The sequence below is a fragment of the Phacochoerus africanus genome, chromosome 1, assembly GCF_016906955.1.
Source record: "Phacochoerus africanus isolate WHEZ1 chromosome 1, ROS_Pafr_v1, whole genome shotgun sequence".
In the NCBI taxonomy this organism is placed as follows: domain Eukaryota; kingdom Metazoa; phylum Chordata; class Mammalia; order Artiodactyla; family Suidae; genus Phacochoerus; species Phacochoerus africanus.
Window position 1 is genome coordinate 38956001 of NC_062544.1, and position 18712 is coordinate 38974712.

An 18712-nucleotide genomic window follows, 5' to 3' on the forward strand; every position below is an offset into this window, starting at 1 on the left:
TGCCGGGCTGGGGATCAAACCTACATCCCAGCACTCCCAAGATGCCTCCCATCCCGGTAGGCCACAGAGGGAGCTATAGATTATTTGAATTTTTAAGAAGAAATCTCATTTTTTCCTTATCAGGAATTGCAAAAGGGTACAATGGGAAAGGGAGATTATGGGACAAAAATTTCTTGGCCTTAATTTTGTCTTACTGTCTATCATGTACTGATTCAGTTATTAAGAGTCAGAAATAGGTGAGTATAAGTGGCAGACACAAATAACACATGTGAAGGTGAGAAATCTTTTTACACTGATTCTCAGCTGGGAGTGATTTTTGCTCCTCCCTCTGCCCCATCTTCCTGGGGACATTTGGTAATGTCTATTGACATTTCTGTCACATTGGGGTGGGACTGTCATTAGTCAATAGAGACCAAGGATATTTTTAAGTCCTGTACACCAGCAGCTCCCAATAGTTTCCCAATTTAAAATGTGTTTATAGGAGTTCTTGTTGTGGCGCAGGGGAAATGAATCTGACTAGGAACCATGAGGTTGCAGGTTTGACCCCTGGCCTCGCTCAGTGGGTTAAGGATCTGGTGTTGCTGAGGCTGTGGTGTAGGCCAGCAGCTGTAGCTCCGATTCAACTCCTAGCTTGGGAACCTCCACATGCCTTGAATGCAGCCCTAAAGAAAAAAAAAAAAAAAGTGTTTACAGTGAAGGAATTCCTGTCACGGCTCAGCAGTTAGTGAACCCGACTAGCATCCATGAGGACGTGGGTTCAATCCCTGGCCTCGATCAGTGGGTTAAGGATCCAGCATTGTCATGATCTGTGATGTAGAGGTTACAAATGTAGCTTGGAGCCCACGTTGCTGTGGCTCTGGCATAGGCTGGTGGCTACAGCTCTGATTCGACCCCTAGGCTGAGAACCTCCATATGCCGTGGGTGTGCCCCTAAAAAGACAAACACAAACACACACACAAAATGCGCTAACGGTGCAAGTTATATGGCTTTCAGAAAAAAAGATACAGTCTTTTAAATATCTTTATATAAGATATAAAGAAATCTCTTCCCCTTTTTGTAAGTATGAAGTTTAAAAATATGACTTTTCTGAAATTTAGAAAGGAATTTAAGGACTTCTGGATCTGCTGCCTAGCATACTAGGTCTCAAATTATTATATTATCTGTAAGAATACCAAAATTATCTCTGGATGGTAAAATTTTTCTATGAAGGAACTGAATAATACAATAATTAGATAGTAATTTCTTCAAAGTTGTGGATATACTTGACTTTTTTGTCTCTTTAGGGCCACATCTGCGGCACAGGGAGATTCCCAGGCTAGGGGTCGAATCAGATCTGTAGCCGCCAGCCCATACCAGAGCCAGAGCAATGCACAATCTGAGCCAAGTCTGCAACCTACACCACAGCTCACAGCAACACTGGATCATTAACCCACTGAGCAAGGCCAGGGATCAAACCTGAGTCCTCATGGATTCTAGTCGGGTTTGTTAACTACTGAGCCATAATGGGAACTCCGGATATACCTGATATACATGAACAGAGAAAATATGAGTGAACTTAGTTGAAAGCTACATTTTACCAAGAAAAAAAAATTAGGATGCATTGTGATTTGTCTTTGAATAAAATGCATACAGAAAAAGGTGCTTTTGTATGTTATGACAGATTAGAAAAACGATCAAAACACTTTTTATTGTTTTTTAGGGCTGCACCCACAGCATATGGAAGTTCCTAGGCTAGGGGTCCAATCAGAACTGCAGCTGCTGGCCTACACCACAGACACAGCAATCCTGTGGGATCCTTAACTCACTGAGCAAGGCCAGGGATTGAACCCACGTCCTCATGGATACTAGTCAGGTTTGTTAACACTGAGATTTGACAGGAACTACCAAAACACTTTAAATCAAGACTTGAATATGAAGAACAGAAAAAACAAAAGCAAATTTTAGAAATTTTACATCTGCCCAAACAATTCTAAACTGGCAAAATGGTTACTGCTGACTCTACAAGATATGATTTTGAATAACCAACTTTACAAAAAATCTAATTGAAAACATTAAGCAGCTTTTTTGGTGCTAAAAACTAGCAATTTCAACCTGGTTCTATGCTACCTTGCAAATACACACAAAGATGCCTACTTGCTTATAAATGAAGACAGCTAATGTGCTAAGAAATTAGCACATAGAATAAATGTTTATGGAGTTCCCGTCGTGGCTCAGTGGTTAACGAATCCGACTCGGAACCATGAGGTTGCAGTTTCGGTTCCTGGCCTTGCTCAGTTGGTTAAGAACCCGGCTTTGCCGGTCAGATCCTGTGTTGCTGAGGCTCTGGAGAAGGCCGGTGGCAACGGCTCTGATTAGACCCCTAGTCTGGGAACCTCCATATGCCGAGGGAGTGGCCCTAGAGAAGGCAAAAAAACAAAAACAAAATGCTTATCTGAAGCTGCATATATAAGTTAATTAAAAAAGCCAAGACAGAAGACATAGCATGTAGGGGAGCCACATGCTTCCCTTCATAAGCAAAGTTGGAAGTTTTTTTTTTTTTTTTTGGTTTTTTCAGGGCCGCACTTGCGGCATATGGAGGTTCCCAGGCTAGGGGTCTAATCAGAGCTACAGCTGCCAGCCTACGCCACAGCCACAGCCACACTAGATCCAAGCCTCATCTGCTATCTATACCACAGCTCATGGCAATGCCGGATCCTTAACCCATTGAGCAAAAGGCCAGGGATCGAACCCGCAACCTCATAGTTCCTAGTCCAATTCGTTTCTGCTGCGCCACAATAGGAACTCCCCCCTTCATTTTTTTAAACAAGTGTTCAAAGGAAAAACATGACCCAAGATTCACAGAGAGGAAATATATGTATGAAGCTATATAGAAAGATGACCCTGAATGGATCTAACCAAGGAAAGTAATTCTGAAAAGCATCAGCCTACCAAACTAAAACTGAATTGTTATATAAAACGTACAGACTTGTTAAAATATATTTTCCCTCTTTAATCATAAGATGTCTTTATCTTCTCCAAGATGCTCTTTTCACTTCAGATGTCTGAAGTGATAATATGAAATCTTCCCATGAACTACATACAAATATTAGGCAAATTTCAAACACTAAAATGAAAAAAGAATTACCCCGCAGCTCAGTTAAAATGTCTATTTTCTGCTCAAGAATAGCTTCAAGTTGCGTAGCATATGAATCTACATCATAGTCTACTTCTTCAGTCATCTCTAGGAGAGCCTTTTCATCTTCGAACCATCGAATAGATTCCTAAAATGAACATCCCCCCAAAAAAGGAAAAAAAAAATCAGCACTCCAATAAGCCCCTAAGACAGAAACCAATTTACAAATTTTATGTTTTATATATAATCAAACATACTCAATATGGCGCTCTCTAAAATATTAGCAACCATAAAATATCTTTATTTACAAAGTAAAATTAGGAACATTTCCTTAAATTTGAACACAAACACAGATATACTACTAGGCTAAGCAAGAAGACTTCATCTTATTTTTACACCAGAGGTTTGGGAGAGGGAATGAATCAAACAGAATCACACACACACACCAATGAGCAGGGTAAATCTAGAAACCTCAACAACTATCCCTAAAACAAAGAGAGAATGAATGTAATAATAAGTCTGCAACTTGAGGCCTCTGGCAACCTAGAACTTGTAAGTCATCTGGAATTTGAGGCCTCTCAGTGGTTGGGCCAAGAGGTAATCCTAAATTCTAAACATTAGCTCTTCAACATTTTGACTATAAGGCACCAATGGCTAGCCCATTTTAGAAGAGTCAAATGAACCACTAAATAGTAGCTACTTGTTACTATTCCTAAATACTTCAAGGAAAGCCTTTATTCTTAACTGATTTTAGATATGTGGAATTTATGAGTTTCATTCTTTAAGAATATCTGAATCATATGGATTAACAAGGTAAGATCATTCTAAATTAAATTTTTTGGATATAAAAATGGACATTTTCTATTTTTATGCAACATATAACTTCTCTTTTCCAAACATCAATGCAATTTAATGTATAACCAGGCCATGAATCATCTATTAGAAAACTATGCATCAATTAAAGTTCACACATATACACACACACCAATATTTTTCTTTTCCTTCAGCTATACATTTAATTTTTTTTTTGTCTTTTTGCCTTTTTTAGGGCTGTTCCCGCGGCACATGGAGGTTCCCAGGCTAGGGGTCTAATCGGAGCTGTAGCCACTGGCCTATGCCAGAGCCACAGAAAGGCAGGATCCAAGCCACGTCTGCAACCTACAGCACAGCTCACAGCAATGCCGGATCCTTAACCCACTGAGCAGGGCCAGGGATTGAACCTGCAACCTCATGGTTCCTAGTTGGATTTGTTAACCACTGCGCCACGACGGGAACTCCTATACATTTAATTTTTGAAAAAAAACCCTAGTGTTAGAAATGGCGGATCAGGAGTTCCTGTTGTGGTGCAGTGGAAACGAATCTGACTAGGAACCATGAGGTGGCGGGTTTGATCCTTTACCTTGCTAGGTGGGTTAAGGATCCAGTGTTGCTGTGAGCTGTCGTGTAGGCCAGCAGCTGTAGCTCCAATTCGATCCCTAGTCTGGGAACCTCCATATGCCACAGTTGTGGCCCTAAAAAACAAACAAAACAAAAAACAGAGGAGTTCCTGCCGTGGCACAGTGGTTAATGAATCCGACTAGGAACCATGAGGTTGTGGGTTTGATCCCTGGCCTCGCTCAGTGGTTTAAGGATTCGGCGTTGCCGTGAGCTGTGGTGTAGGCTGCAGACACGGCTCCAATCCCTGCTGCTGTGGCTCTGGCCATAGGCCGGTGGCTACAGCTCCGATTTGACCCCTAGCCTGGGAACCTCCATATGCAGTGGGAGCGGCCTAAGAAATGGCAAAAAAAAAAAAAAAGAAAAAAAAGAAATGGAGATCACAGTTTGGAGGAACAATGAATGGAACCGTAAAACAAATACTGGATTAAAAGAACACCCAGTTCTGCCAATAAACAAAGCACTGGTAGACTTCACCATAAAGTAGCAGAGTGGCAAACGATGGTCTTTATATGACACCTTGTTTCAGAAGGGTACAGATGGCTATACATATTAATTTTAGCTGCTGATTTATTAAATCATTTGAAACAAATCATGTAAGGACACAGGTATGCTTTCTAAGAAATCTATTTTGAGCAAGACAAGTGCATGCACCTCTTTCTAACAAGGCATTCACAATTCTACTACTGGATTCCAAAACAAGGTTCAGCAGTAATTCTCCTGAAACAATCTTCCTTTTCTGCAAAGAATGACTCTTCCTCAACTGCTCTGGTACCCTTTAGAAGTTTTTTCTACTACTGTCAAACTTGCCTACCATAAAGAAAGGGGAAGTGGAGGGCAGAAGTTCAACTCGTCTAAAAACAGACAAATGGCAAAAGCAAACAAAGTGGGAGAAGAGTAGAAAATAAATGGTCTTTTCACCACAGTTGCAAACATTCATTGTAGCCATCATTCATTCTATTCAAAATTTATTGTCATATGCCTTATGAATACATATATACATAAATGTAAACAAGCATTTTTTTAGATTAGTGTGATAGTCAAAAGAATTATGAAAGTTGCTAGTTTATTTCTCCAGAGAAACATTTGATGAAAGATCCTGTTTTACTTTACCTGGAACACTGCCCTGTGATCTTCTAAAACTTGTTCTTCCATTTCTACCATTTGTGAGACAGCTTCATGGAAAGTAAACAATTGTGGAGAAACCTCTTCTTCCTTAAAACAAAATTTAAAAATTATGACACAAGTTTGTATTTTATTTTTGCCTTTTTTTTTTAGGGCCACACCTGTGGCATATAGAAGTTCTGGGTTAGGGTTCGAATCAGAACTGTAAGTGCCAACCTACACCACAGCCACTGCAATGTGGGATCCAAGCAATGTCTGTGACCTACACCACAGCTCACAGCAATACCAGATCCTTAACCCACTGAGTGAGGCCAGGGATCAAACCCACATCCTCATGGATACTCGTCAGGTTTGTTTCTACTGAGCCACAACAGGAACTCCCTTAAGTTTATATTTCAAATGTTATAATAAAAAGTTTTCCTATGTCACTTACAAAAATGACACAAACTGAGAGGCTTGAATGTTTAAAAGACTACTAAAAATATAAAATGAAAGGCAAAGCCATAATTTCTTTCTATGGGTCAAAGGAATTTCATGTAACACTCGATAAGACAACTCAAACCTAAGAATATCAGTAAGGAATAGTTTTCACTTAGCCCAAGCTTTACTGGAGAATTACTCTAAAAAAGCCCTCTCTTTTCAGGTACAACTTTTCAGAAACACATTTATAAATATACTGAAATATTTCTTCAGTATTGTTTACTTTTCACAAACAAGTTAATTCATATAACTGTCTTAAATTTCTTTTCACTAGAAAAGAGATGTAAACAATATCCTTCATGACTGTGACTATCAACTTAGTGTTCTGAAGGTCTCAACTCTTATTAAATCTTAAGTTGTGAATGGCACTATATAATTTGCTTGCTTGTTTTTACAGAAATTTTATTTTAATTAACTAATTTATTTATTTTTCTTTTTAGGGCCTCACCTGTGCCATATGGAAGTTCCCAGGCTAAGGAATGAATTGGAGCTGCAGCTGCTGGCCTAACGCCACAGCCACAGTAAGGCAGGATCTAAGCTGCACCTGGGACCTATGCCACAGCTTGTGGCAAAGCCAGATACTTAACTCACTGAGTGAGGCCAGGGATCGAACCTGCATCCTCATGGATACTAGTCGGGTTCTTAACCTGATAAGCCACAACGGGACCTCCAGTTTTTACTGGAATTTTAATGTGAAAATTCACAACTTTACTTCATCAACAAAGAACCGACATAATGTACACAACATATATTTTGATCCTACATCAAGCAAACTTCTCTGGCCTTGTATTTTGTTTTGAGCCTCTTCCCAACCCAACATCTAATGATTTATTTCCTCAAAATGTGGCTTTAGTGATAGAGAAGTTCACTTAAAATTGTTTTATAAAATGTTAGTAGAGGGAGTTCTCGTTGTGGCTCAGCAGGTTAAGAATCCGACTAGTATCCATGAGGACTTGGCTTTGATCCCTGGCCTTGCTCAGTGGGTTAAGGATCCAGCATTGCTGTGAGCTGCAGTGAAGACACAGCTCAGATCCAGTGTTGCTATGGCTGTGGCATAGGTGGGCAGCTGCAGATCCCATTCGACCCTTAGCCTGAGAACTTCCATATGCTACAGGTGAGGCCCTAAAACAAAAACAAAAACAAAGAAAAAAAAATTAAAAAAAAAGAAGAAAATGCCACTATAGGGTTCTTAGTGGAAGAGGAATGATACAAAACTATGTAGATTATACATTTAAATAATGAAGTTCAATAACTGTGAAAATGTGTTTGTGCTTTTTTGTTATTTCCTTATACCTCTTTGTCCTTGTGCAATGGACATATATTATTTTTGAGCAACAGAGGAATCAAAAATTTAAATTAAGACAAGGGGGAGGGAGTGGGATGGACTGAAGGTTGAGTTTAGCGGATGCAAACTATTACATTTAGAATGGATAAGCAATGAGGTCCAACTGTACAGGACAAGGAACTATATCCAATCTCTTGGGATAGACCATGATGGAAGAGTATAAGAAAAGAGATTTATATATATGTATGACTGGGTCACTTTGCTGTACAGCAGAAATTGGCACAACATTTGTAAATCAACTACACTTTTAATATAAAAAGAAAAAATTTAAGTTATGAAATGTCACCAAACATTCCAAAAATATAAAAGCAACCAGATTTAACAAGTGTCAGCATTTTGACTGATTTTGATATATTTCATGCATTCTTTTAATACATGTGCATGTGTCTGTAGTTCTAAGTTTTATATATATGATATACTGTATGTACAATTCTTAAACTTCTTTTTTCCCTATATCAATTCAAATTTTAATACCAGTATAAAATATGACAAAAAGAATAGTGGATCAGGAGTCAGCAAACTTTCATAACGTATTTTGGACTTGTGAGCCATACAGTGACTGATGTGAATGAGCATGGCCAAGTTTCAATAAAACTTTATTTGTAAAAACAGATGGCAGGCCCATAAGGCTTTAGTTTGCTGACCCCTGATTTAGATGATAATTTCCACTTATTCTGCTATAGATAAAATGACTAGGATTAGGTAATCACAACTGTATTAAGTCACTTACATTTTGTTCACAAAGAAGTTTTAGATCATCCCTCTGAGGGGAACTCCCCACACCCCACTGTGCCTCTAGGTCATCAATCTGATTTGGTGGATGATGCATTATTGGACGGACATCACCAGCAGCAGTTGGATCCACAGTCAATTCTTTCACCCTATAAACACATAAGAGGTATATAAAATTAACAAAGACTCATGCAGAGGCTTGAGCAAATGCCAACAGAAATTCAACTAACATATTAATGTTGATGATGTCAGCTTTCCAGATCAAATCTAATCGAAATCAGTCAAATACTGTTAAGTATGTTTAGGTGTTTAACTGTAGGAATTTACTTAGGTATAACTTTACGAACACTTCACACATTATTGTGCATAACAAATGAGAATCAATAAAGTATGCAGATTTAGTACTTCAAAATAAAAGACTTGTTGGAATTAAACTATATTAACAGAAAAATGCTAACAATGATACTTAGATCAATAAATGAATCACTGCCCAAAGTCAAAGAATTTAATACATTAGGCATATCTTGGGTAGTGATAAGGCTCAGTTAAAATAGTTATATGTGAAATAATATTTCTAATCGATAAAGATTATAAGATTGTAAAGGTCTATCATTAAAAAAAGTTTACCCATTACATGTAAATTTACACATTTGGGAGAGGGTACACTTTATTTATTTATTTTGGTCTCTCTTTTTTTTTTTTGCCATTTCTTGGGCTGCTTCCGAGGCATATGGAGTTTCCCAGGCTAGGGGTCTAATGGGACCATAGCCACCGGCCTAAGCCAGAGCCACAGCAACGCCAGATCTGAGCAGCGTCGGCAACCTGCACCACAGCTCACGGCAACGCCGGATCCTTAACCCACTGAGCAAGGCCAGGGACCAAATCCGCAATCTCGTGGTTCCTAGTTGGATTCGTTAACCACTGTGCCACGATGGGAACTCCTATTTTGGTCTTTTTAGGGCCACACTTGCGGCATATGAAGATTCCCAGGCTAGGAGGTGAATCAGAGCTGTAGCTGCCAGCAATGCCAGACCGAGCCGCATCTATGACCTACACCACAGTTCACGGCAATACTGGATCCTTAACCCACCGAGTGAGACCAGGGATCGAACCCACATCCTCATGGATACTAGTCGGGTTCATTAACCACTGAGCCATGAAGGGAACTCCAAGGGTAATTTTTTTTTTTGTCTTTTTGCTATTTCTTGGGCCGCTCCCGCAGCATATGGAGGTTCCCAGGTTAGGGGTCGAATTGGAGCTGTAGCCACCGGCCTATGCCAGAGCCACAGCAACGTGGGATCCGAGCCGCGTCTGCAGCCTACACCACAGCTCTCGGCAACGCCGGATCGTTAACCCACTGAGCAAGGGCAGGGACCGAACCCGCAACCTCATGGTTCCTAGTCGGATTCGTTAACCACTGTGCCACGATGGGAATTCCCAAGGGTAACTTTTTAAGTCAAGAGGATCCTAGTGATTTCCCTGCAGACAGAATGTATACTTTTCATTTAAAATTATCCTTCAATGGTAAATATGCAAAGATGACATCATCCTTAAAAATATGAAGGGGATAAAGGAAGCTTGAATTCTAAATCACATTTTAAAACAAATAAATTAATAAAGTACATAAAAATGGAGATCATGCAGTATAACCACCACCTGCCAAACAAAATGAAAATGAAAATAAAATGGCTCAGGACAAAATAAGTATAAATGAAAGAGTTATACACAGCACAGTTGAAAACAAACTATTAAAATAAACATCTTAGGTATAGAATGAAGTAGACCTGGTAATTGAAGGAGAAAAGTCGTCATACTCATAAGAAGGAGAGAGATCAGGGCGACTGCCACTACCCTGTGAGAAGGGAATGTCTGATGGACTAATTCCAAACTCCTTTACTCTGCAGCACCAAAACAGCAACAAATTAAAAGAAAATGCTCTTGTAAAGACAGCAATGCATATTTTAAATTTCCACATAGCACTCAATTTGTTTAGAAAAGGATCAATGTTGTTGTGACAATGTATTTAGAATATTTTAAAAATAATCAATGCGAAGAGGTTTTTGATTCCTTCTGATTCTCTGCTTCACAGTCCTTCCTTTTTTCATGATCCTTTATAGAAGTTTAACTAAACCATCACCTAAATTTGAAATGCCCCTTTGATAACTACACGATCACTCCATCTAACTTTTTTCTTGTTAGGGGTGCACATGTGGCATAAGGAACGAAGTTCCCAGGCTAGGGATCTAATTGGAACTGCAGCTGAGGCCTAAGGCACAGCGATGGCAAAGCTGCACTTGCGACCTATGCTGCAGCTCGTGGCAACAGCAACAACAGATGTGTAACCCACAGTGAAGCCAGGGACTGTACCCACATCTTCGCAAAGGCAATGATGGGGTCTTAACCTGCTGAGCCACAATAGGAACTACTAGTTTTCTTATGTAGTCAACACAATGAATGTTTTATTAGCATAAATGCGCCTTCAACACTCTTGCTATCTTTTCAAACAGGATACAAGAGAATGGATGTCCTAATGGCATCGATTGTTTATAATGAATTAACTTCTTTTCTATGCACCTGGAATGGTCTTAACTATGAAACACACTTGGAACAAACTGAAAACCATCACTCAAATAACTTCCTGTGTTTGGTGATTCAGTTGAACTGTGGTGAAGAAAACCCTTTAGCAATGGAATTTAAGGTGCTTTTGCCAAGGTCTCTAATAGTTATATTTAACCAAATCATGGCTTTTCTGATCCAATCTTTGTGACTCCTTATGTCTCCTTTGGGCCAATCTCATTTCATAATAGTAGGCAATATTTATTAACTTTTTTTTTCCCTTTTTTTAGGGCTGCTCCTGCAGCACATGGAGGTTCCCAGGCTAGAGGTCTAACTGGAGCTGTAGCCACTGGCCTACACCACAGCCACAGCAACGCCATATCCAAGCCACGTCTGCGACCTACACCACAGCTCACGGCAACACCGGATCCTTAACCCACTGAGCAAGGCCAGGGATCAAACCAGTAACCTCATGGTTCCTAGTCGGATTCGTTAACCACTGAGCTACGATGGGAACTCCTTAACTATTTCTTATATATCAAATATTATGTTTAGTAAATTTTAGACATTATATTATTTAGTCATTATGACAATCTAGTAACATTATTATCACCACTTCACAGATGAGAAATTGGTTCAGAGCAATAAAGTACCTTACCCAAGTTCAATCAATAAGAATGTGGCATAACTGAGGTTCAAACCTAGTTAGCTATGAATAGAAACCTTAATGTTTAAACAGTTCAATATACTAACAATATTCTTTGTTTTTCTCATTATTTTCCTTAGGTTGAATTAAATGAAATTACTGCTTAATAGCTCAAAATAATAATTTCTTCTACGTAGAATCTTTCTTTGACCTGTGGTAATGTCTACTCTCAAAAGGTTCAGTATCAGATTCATTTGCCTTTTATTCTTTACAGTCACTTGGAAAGCTTATTTACACACATTTTCTAACACTGACTTAATAGATCTTTTTCTCTCAACCTCATTTCTTATTCTTTTAGAATCTCATAATTTAGACCCACTATTAGCCCCAACCACACATTTTTCCTCTATTCAAAGCCCTCTTGCCCAACCTAAACTATAATATATGCAGGAATTATATTCCTCAAATGAGGTATCAAGGGTGGTTGAAAATCTTGATTCCTAGAGATATGGAAATAAAAGAATTATTTGTCCCACATGGTTAGTGATGTTGCAAATGAATCACCATACATGATAATAAATTAAAACATTTTATTTGGACCTAAATGAACTAGAGGAGTGGCCAGATACAGCATTTTCACATTAAGGAGATTTCTTTGCAGTCAGAAGTTTGAAGACATTGAGAGTTTTAATTCTACAACATGGTAAATATTTTATTACACTAAGCTGTTCCTCATCTCTTCTAGGAACAATTTTGAAATAAGAAGCATTTTAAATTAATGATACAAACTCCATAAAACCAAAAATGTTCACTACACAGATTGATTGAAAGTACTATAAAGCTAGGATCTAATAATTCAAAGTTGAAAGGGGAATTAAATTTAAAAATAAAGTTCTATTATATTTTTAAGAAGTTATTTTCTTAATTCCTTTTTACAAAAGGTCAATAGGTTTATTCTTTCCAGCAGTTTTTACTATGATTGCAAAAAATCTCTTTAGCTGAAACAAAATAAAAATGCAAAAGAACAAATGGCATGAATCCTCATTTATGTGAAGTTCAAATACGGGTATCTATATTGTTCAGGGATACAGTCATAGATAGTAAAACCATTTTTAAAAAGAAAGAAAAAAAATGAGAAATTTATTTCATCCAAGTCAGGACAATGGCAATGGGGTAGAAATTAATGGATTTAGGCATGTTATTCAGGATTCATGATCAGAAACGGACACATGGGGCATTTTCAGGGGGACTAGAAATGTTCTATTCCCTCGTCTGATGACAGGAATTTTCACGTTTAGGTACTCATTAAATAATTCACTTACATTTTAGATACTTTTCTGTATGCAAATGTACTTCATATTTTAAGAAATGATTCCATACAGAACACCAGAAAGAACCATGTTACCACTACTTAAATCCTATATTCCCCATGTATAACATTTAATATTATAAAAAATAATTTTAAGCATATAGCAAAATAATTAAAAAACAGACTGGCTCCTGATAATCACTTCTTTAGAGTATTAATATAATAGGAAGAATTTGGATGATTTTTTTGGGGGGGGGTGTTTTAGAGCTGCACTCGCAGCTCATGGAAGTTCCCAGGCTAGGGGTCAAATTGGAGCTACAACTGCTGGCCTAAGCCATAGCCAAGGCAATGAGGGATCCGAACCCTATCTACAATTTACACCACAGCTCATGGCAACGCCAGATCCCCAACCCACTGAGCAAGGCCAGGGATTGAACCCACATCCTCATGGATACTAGTTGGATTCGTTTCTACTGGGCCACAACGGGAACTCCTGAATGATTTAAATGTTCTGAATTAATATAAATTATAACTTGGTTAAATGGAAGAATATAATCATAGTCTAGAATAAATAATAACATCATTCTACAAAAACTGTAACTGTCTTCCCAAATTACACAGTACATTTTCAATTATTTTTAGAACATGACAAAATGATTCTAAATTTTATCTCAGTGAATAACATGCAAAATTCTTTTGAAAATGCAAAACAACAATGTAAAAAGATTTACTTGATGAAATATTAAAGCATATACTGTTCTACTCCCCTTAAATTTCAAAATAAATAACCATTTCTCATACCTATTTGCATATCTTAATGTATTGAGAGTATTTTCACAGGATGCCATTCCTGGAGAGATTGTGGCAATCTATAGGAGAAAAAATGCAAATGTAAAGAAAACATTATAAATGATGACATATAGCTCATTAAAGTCTAATCTTAATATGGTTATCTAAAAAAATTATTAATGATACCTGAACTCCAAGATAATTCACTACCTCATAACCATAATCAGATATTAACTGCAAACTCCAGTTAAAATATAAACAACACCAGAAAAAGATCAAAAATTAGACAGAAAATGAAGGTCAACACCCAGAAAAAGGGATGACTATCTGCCCCTCCTTTTGATAACTTTTTTGCCTAAGGGCAAACCCTGCCTCCGTGACACAAGACAACTAAAATTTCATTAGAATCCTGGAGTTTCACTGGTTAAGAAATTTAAAGAACAGAGTTTGGAGGTGGGCATCATAGCAGTTGGGAAGTGAAATTTATCTTAGAAGAGAAATAAGCACAGAGGGAGAAATTCAAATTCTACATAACATACTACCCAAATCTCTGGCTGACCCCTGAACTAACAATACACAAAGGTTGATTCCAAGAAACACAGCTAAGTCTGAAAGAACTACACCAAGTAGTTCCCATCATGGCTCAGTGGTAATGAACCAGACTAGTACCCATAAGGACACAGGTTTGATCCCTGGCCTTGCTCAGAGGGTTAAGGATCTGGCGTTGCTGTAAGCTATGGTGTAGGTCACAGATGTGACTCGGATCTGGGGTTGCTGTGGCTGTGGCTGGCAGCTGCAGCTCCAATTCAACCCCTAGCCTGGAAACTTCCATATGCTAAGGGTGTGCCCCACACACCCCAAAAAAGATCTACACAGAGATTTCAAAGTCATTTGCTGCCCACAGCAGGGAATACAAGAGTTTGGAGAAGTTCAGCTAATTAATATCCTGCTAAAAGTAACAATAAATCAATAATCTTTAGCAAAACAACAAAATACAGAGTGTTTATAGGATATTCATTCAAAGTAAAAATTATATAACCCAAAATTCTTAACCTCTGAAGAAATAGAAAATTATGTCCAATGCTCAAGGAAAACCAATAGAAACCAAAGTCAAGAAGACTCAGATGTGGGATCAGCAGAATGCATTATAAATGCAATAAAATTCTATCAGACTGGCTTACAGTATCTCTCATAATAGAAGAATTAAAATGATTTGTCATTAATGTATTTTATAATTTTTCATAGATATTGTATAATTAATCATTTAGGAATAAAACAAAACAAAAGCAAGTATAAACTTACCATGCAGGTACGAGAGTTTTCACCTATGAATGAATCTCTTAACACCTGAGTGAGTTTACTTGCTCGGAAAGGAGTATGAGGTTTATTTCTACCTAAGGCCCTGATGCACTCCTGAAAATTAAGAAAGCAAGTTTCACATACATATTAGACTTATAAAGCGTAATATTAAACATATTTAAAACATTTAAGATCTGATCAGCTCTGAAAATTTTAAGAGGTTTATAGTAAAGATGTTTCCTTAAATCTTAATTCAAGAAAATGAAATTTAAAACAAAAACAAAAAAACTCAACAAGTTGCTTTATTAATTCCCAAAGATTCCTCAGAAGATCACAACTAGTGTTTAGAACTGATAGGCACAGGAGTTCCTGTTGTCTGGCAGGTCAAAAACTTGATATAGTGTTCTTGAGGATGCAGGTTCCATCCCTGGTCTGGCTAAGGGAGTTAAGGACCAGCCTTGCCAAATGCTGCTATGTAAGCTGCAGATGCAGCTCGGATCTGGTGTTGTAGCTGCAGTGTAGGCTTACAGTGGCAGCTCTGATTCAATCCCTAGCCTGGGAACTTCCATATGCCCCAGGGGCAGCCAAAAAAAAAGAAAAAGAAAAAAGTGATAGGGAAGAGAATAACTGTAAAGAACTAAACTTTTAAAGCAGTACCACGAAAAAAAAAAAAATAGAATGCTGTCTTATAGTCTGCCAATCTTTGCTTAGCTAGTTAAGGAAAAGATATAATACTGGCCTACCTTTTTGTCTTTTTTTTTTTTTGGTCTCTTTAGGGCCTCGCCTGAGGCATATGGAAGTTCCAGACTAGGGGTTGAACTGGAGCTTCAGCTGCCCGCCTATGCCACAGCCATAGCAATGCCAGATCTGAGTTGCAACTGCGACCTCCACACAGCTCACAGCAATGCCAGATCCTTAACCCACTGAGTGAGGCCAGGAATCAAACCCACCACTTCATGGTTCCTAGTTGGATTCGTTTCTGCTGCACCATGACGGGAACTCCTGGCCTAACTTTTTGAAAGCCATTCAACATTTTTTGAAGAAATTTCTTGGCTTAGTTTTGTAGTTCCTTGCCTTCTTTCAAGAAAAAAGACTGATTAATAATTAAGGCCCTGTGGGGAGTTTCCGTCATGGAGCAGCGAAACAAATCTGACTAGGAACCCTGAGGTTGTGGGTTTGATCCCTGGCCTCGCTCAGTGGGTTAAGGATCCAGCATTGCTGTGAGCTGTGGTGTAGGTTGCAGATGTGGCTCAGATCTGGCATTGCTGTGGTGTAGGCCAGCAGCTGTAGCTCTGATTTGACTCCTAGCCTGGAATAACCATATACTGTGGGTACGTCCCTGGAAAGACAAAAAGACGAATAAATAAATAAATAAACAAGGCCCTGTGGAATCACCTTAAGTAACCTTGGAATTGACCTGCCAACTAACAGATCTTTATCCACTCCCAAAATAGAATAAATAATATCTATCAGGAAAATTTCTGGGTGCAATATAAATCTATAATTGCAAATATAAACAACTAAATTTTGATAACCTTTTACCTATTAGAAAAAACAAGTACTATCATTCCATTTTATTTTTTTGCTTTCTGGGGCAGCACCTGTGGCATATGGAGGTTCCCAGGCTAGGGGTCCAATCATAGCTACAGCTGCCGGCCTATGCCACAGCCACAGCAACTCAGGATCCAAGCTGCGCCTGCAACCTACACCACAGCTCACAGCAACACCGGTCCCGGACCCACTGAGTGAGGCCAGGGATCGAACCCACAGCCTCACGGTTATTAGTCAGATTCATATCTGCTGTGCCACAATGGGAACTCTAGTACTATCATTTTATAACTGAGTAAACAAAACTAAAGTCAAAAGTAAAAGACTTTTCACAATTAAATGCACTTTATTTACCTTGAGTGCTAAAAGGCTTTTATTAATTTCAGCACCTTCAAGCCTAGTTTGTCTGTCTGCACTGGAAGTATCAGCTCCTCTTTCATTTCCAGCCAAATCGATGAGAGAAAATTTGCCATGTAGTTTTCCTTTCCTTCTAAGAATAATCTGAAATACTGCATGGCTCCGAGATGAATGTGCATTTGCAGATGTTTGACCGGATGTTCTACAAAGTGATTAAGAACATTTTGATATGTAAAAAGTTCAACTTGTATGTTCAAATCACAGTATTTTCATTAACAGAAAAAACAAGGACTATCCAGTTTTCATCACTTAAATACAAAAGGGACACTCTCAGTTAATGACACTTAAACACAACCAGATTGATACAATTTAATCTGGAATACTTCAAAAGCTTTACGGATGGTGATTTTTATTTCCAAGATACAGTGAACAACAATCTTGCTTTGCTTTTAGTTATACCCAAAGTATCTAAAACTGATTATGAAATTGTTTTTTAATTAAATGAGAGTTACCTGCAACTGTTGCCTATGTCAATGAGTTTCAGTACATCTTCAACACATTTGACTTCCCGTTCCTGTAATCCCACCACTTGAACCTGTTGTTTTCCATCTTCGAGCACTCTTAATTTTGTTTTCCTGTTCAGCAAGTCAAACACCTAAAAATAAAAATAAAATTAGAAAACTGGATTTTTTTTAAAAAGAATAGTTCTATAAAATAGAGACAGAGTCTGAAAATTACTTCAGAGAATCCTCATAATAATTATTAGAATAATTATCAATATTGATGTTAAAGAATTTCCAAGGGAATTTTAAAAAATCTCATATATAGGGAGTTCCTGTCTTAGTGCAGCAGAAACGAACCCAACCAGGAACCATGAGGTTGCAGGTTTGATCCCTGGCCTTGTTCACTGGGTTAAGGATCTGGCATTGCCATGAGCTGTGGTGTAGGTTGCAGACATGGCTTGGATCTGGTGTTGCTATGGCTGTGGCATAGGCTGGCAGCTGTTGCTCCGATTAGACCCCTAGCCTGGGAACCTCCATATGCCATGGGTATGGCCGTAAAAAGCAAAACATATAAACAAAAAACCTTCATATATAAACCTTTAATATAATATTCCAAATACATATAACAATTACGTGATGACAATGACTGCCCAATCATGTGAAGGTACTTAATTCCACTTACTTGTACACTTAAAAATGATTAAAATGGGAGTTCCCATTGTGGCTCGCAGTCTAAGAACCTAACACAATGTCCCTGAGGATGCAGTGGGTTAAGGATCCAGCGTCGCCTCAAGCTGCTGCATAGGCTGGGAGCTGCAGAATTGATTTGATCCCTAGCCTGGGAATTCCATATGCTGCAGGTGTGGCCATAAAAAGAAAAAAAAAAAAAGAAAAAAAAAAGATTAAAACTGTAAATTATATGTTATGTATATTTTAAATACAATTTTAAAATCTAAAAAAAAAAGTTATTTTTCAGTTTCCACTTACCTTTCCACTATAAATTTCAAAAAAGGTTGCATACACTTGAAGTTCTAACTTCTTATAGTTTGGCTTCTTTAGCATTAAAAAAACATCTCGAGCTGTCAAGAATTTCACATGGACAAAATTTGTTAAGGTGCAACAAATACTGTTTTTAAAAAGCAATTTAAACTTTTTATTTTTAGAGGAATTGGCTAATATTTACCTAGAATGATGGTATTCATAATAAAAATGAAGACTACAGTGAGGATTAATTTTATAAAAGAAACCATAATAACAGTTTTTCTACATTTAAAGTTTAGATGCCACTCTCCTTCATATTCAAGAAAGTAATTCTATTATCTTCATAAACAGCATAAAATGATAGGTGGTCATAATAAGGTCACTTTCATAATCATTCGAAAGGGAAGCTTTTCACAAATCTTTTTTTCACAAAGCTTTTCACAAATAAGAAAAGTTACTCAACAGCAAACACTAAGCTCCAACAATGTGCCAGATT

At 37.9% G+C, this 18712-nt stretch overlaps 1 protein-coding gene across 5 annotated transcripts in view; it reads right to left on the reverse strand.

Annotated features, from left to right (window-relative positions):
* KIF2A (kinesin family member 2A) overlaps positions 1-18712 on the reverse strand; it is an 80550-nt gene that overhangs the window by 2297 nt on the left and 59541 nt on the right. For 2 of the 5 annotated variants that reach the window (XM_047754387.1, XM_047754274.1), the window contains exons 12-19: positions 18223-18314; positions 17245-17387; positions 16730-16934; positions 14831-14941; positions 13541-13608; positions 8227-8377; positions 5660-5761; positions 3125-3260 (exon numbers count right to left, since the gene is read on the reverse strand). In XM_047754387.1, the coding sequence (XP_047610343.1) occupies positions 3125-3260; positions 5660-5761; positions 8227-8377; positions 13541-13608; positions 14831-14941; positions 16730-16934; positions 17245-17387; positions 18223-18314 (1008 nt within the window). Of the gene's footprint in view, positions 1-2968; positions 3261-5659; positions 5762-8226; positions 8378-10012; positions 10127-13540; positions 13609-14830; positions 14942-16729; positions 16935-17244; positions 17388-18222; positions 18315-18712 lie in introns of those variants that run through there. The other 3 variants (XM_047754466.1, XM_047754338.1, XM_047754442.1) reach the window with 3 other exon arrangements.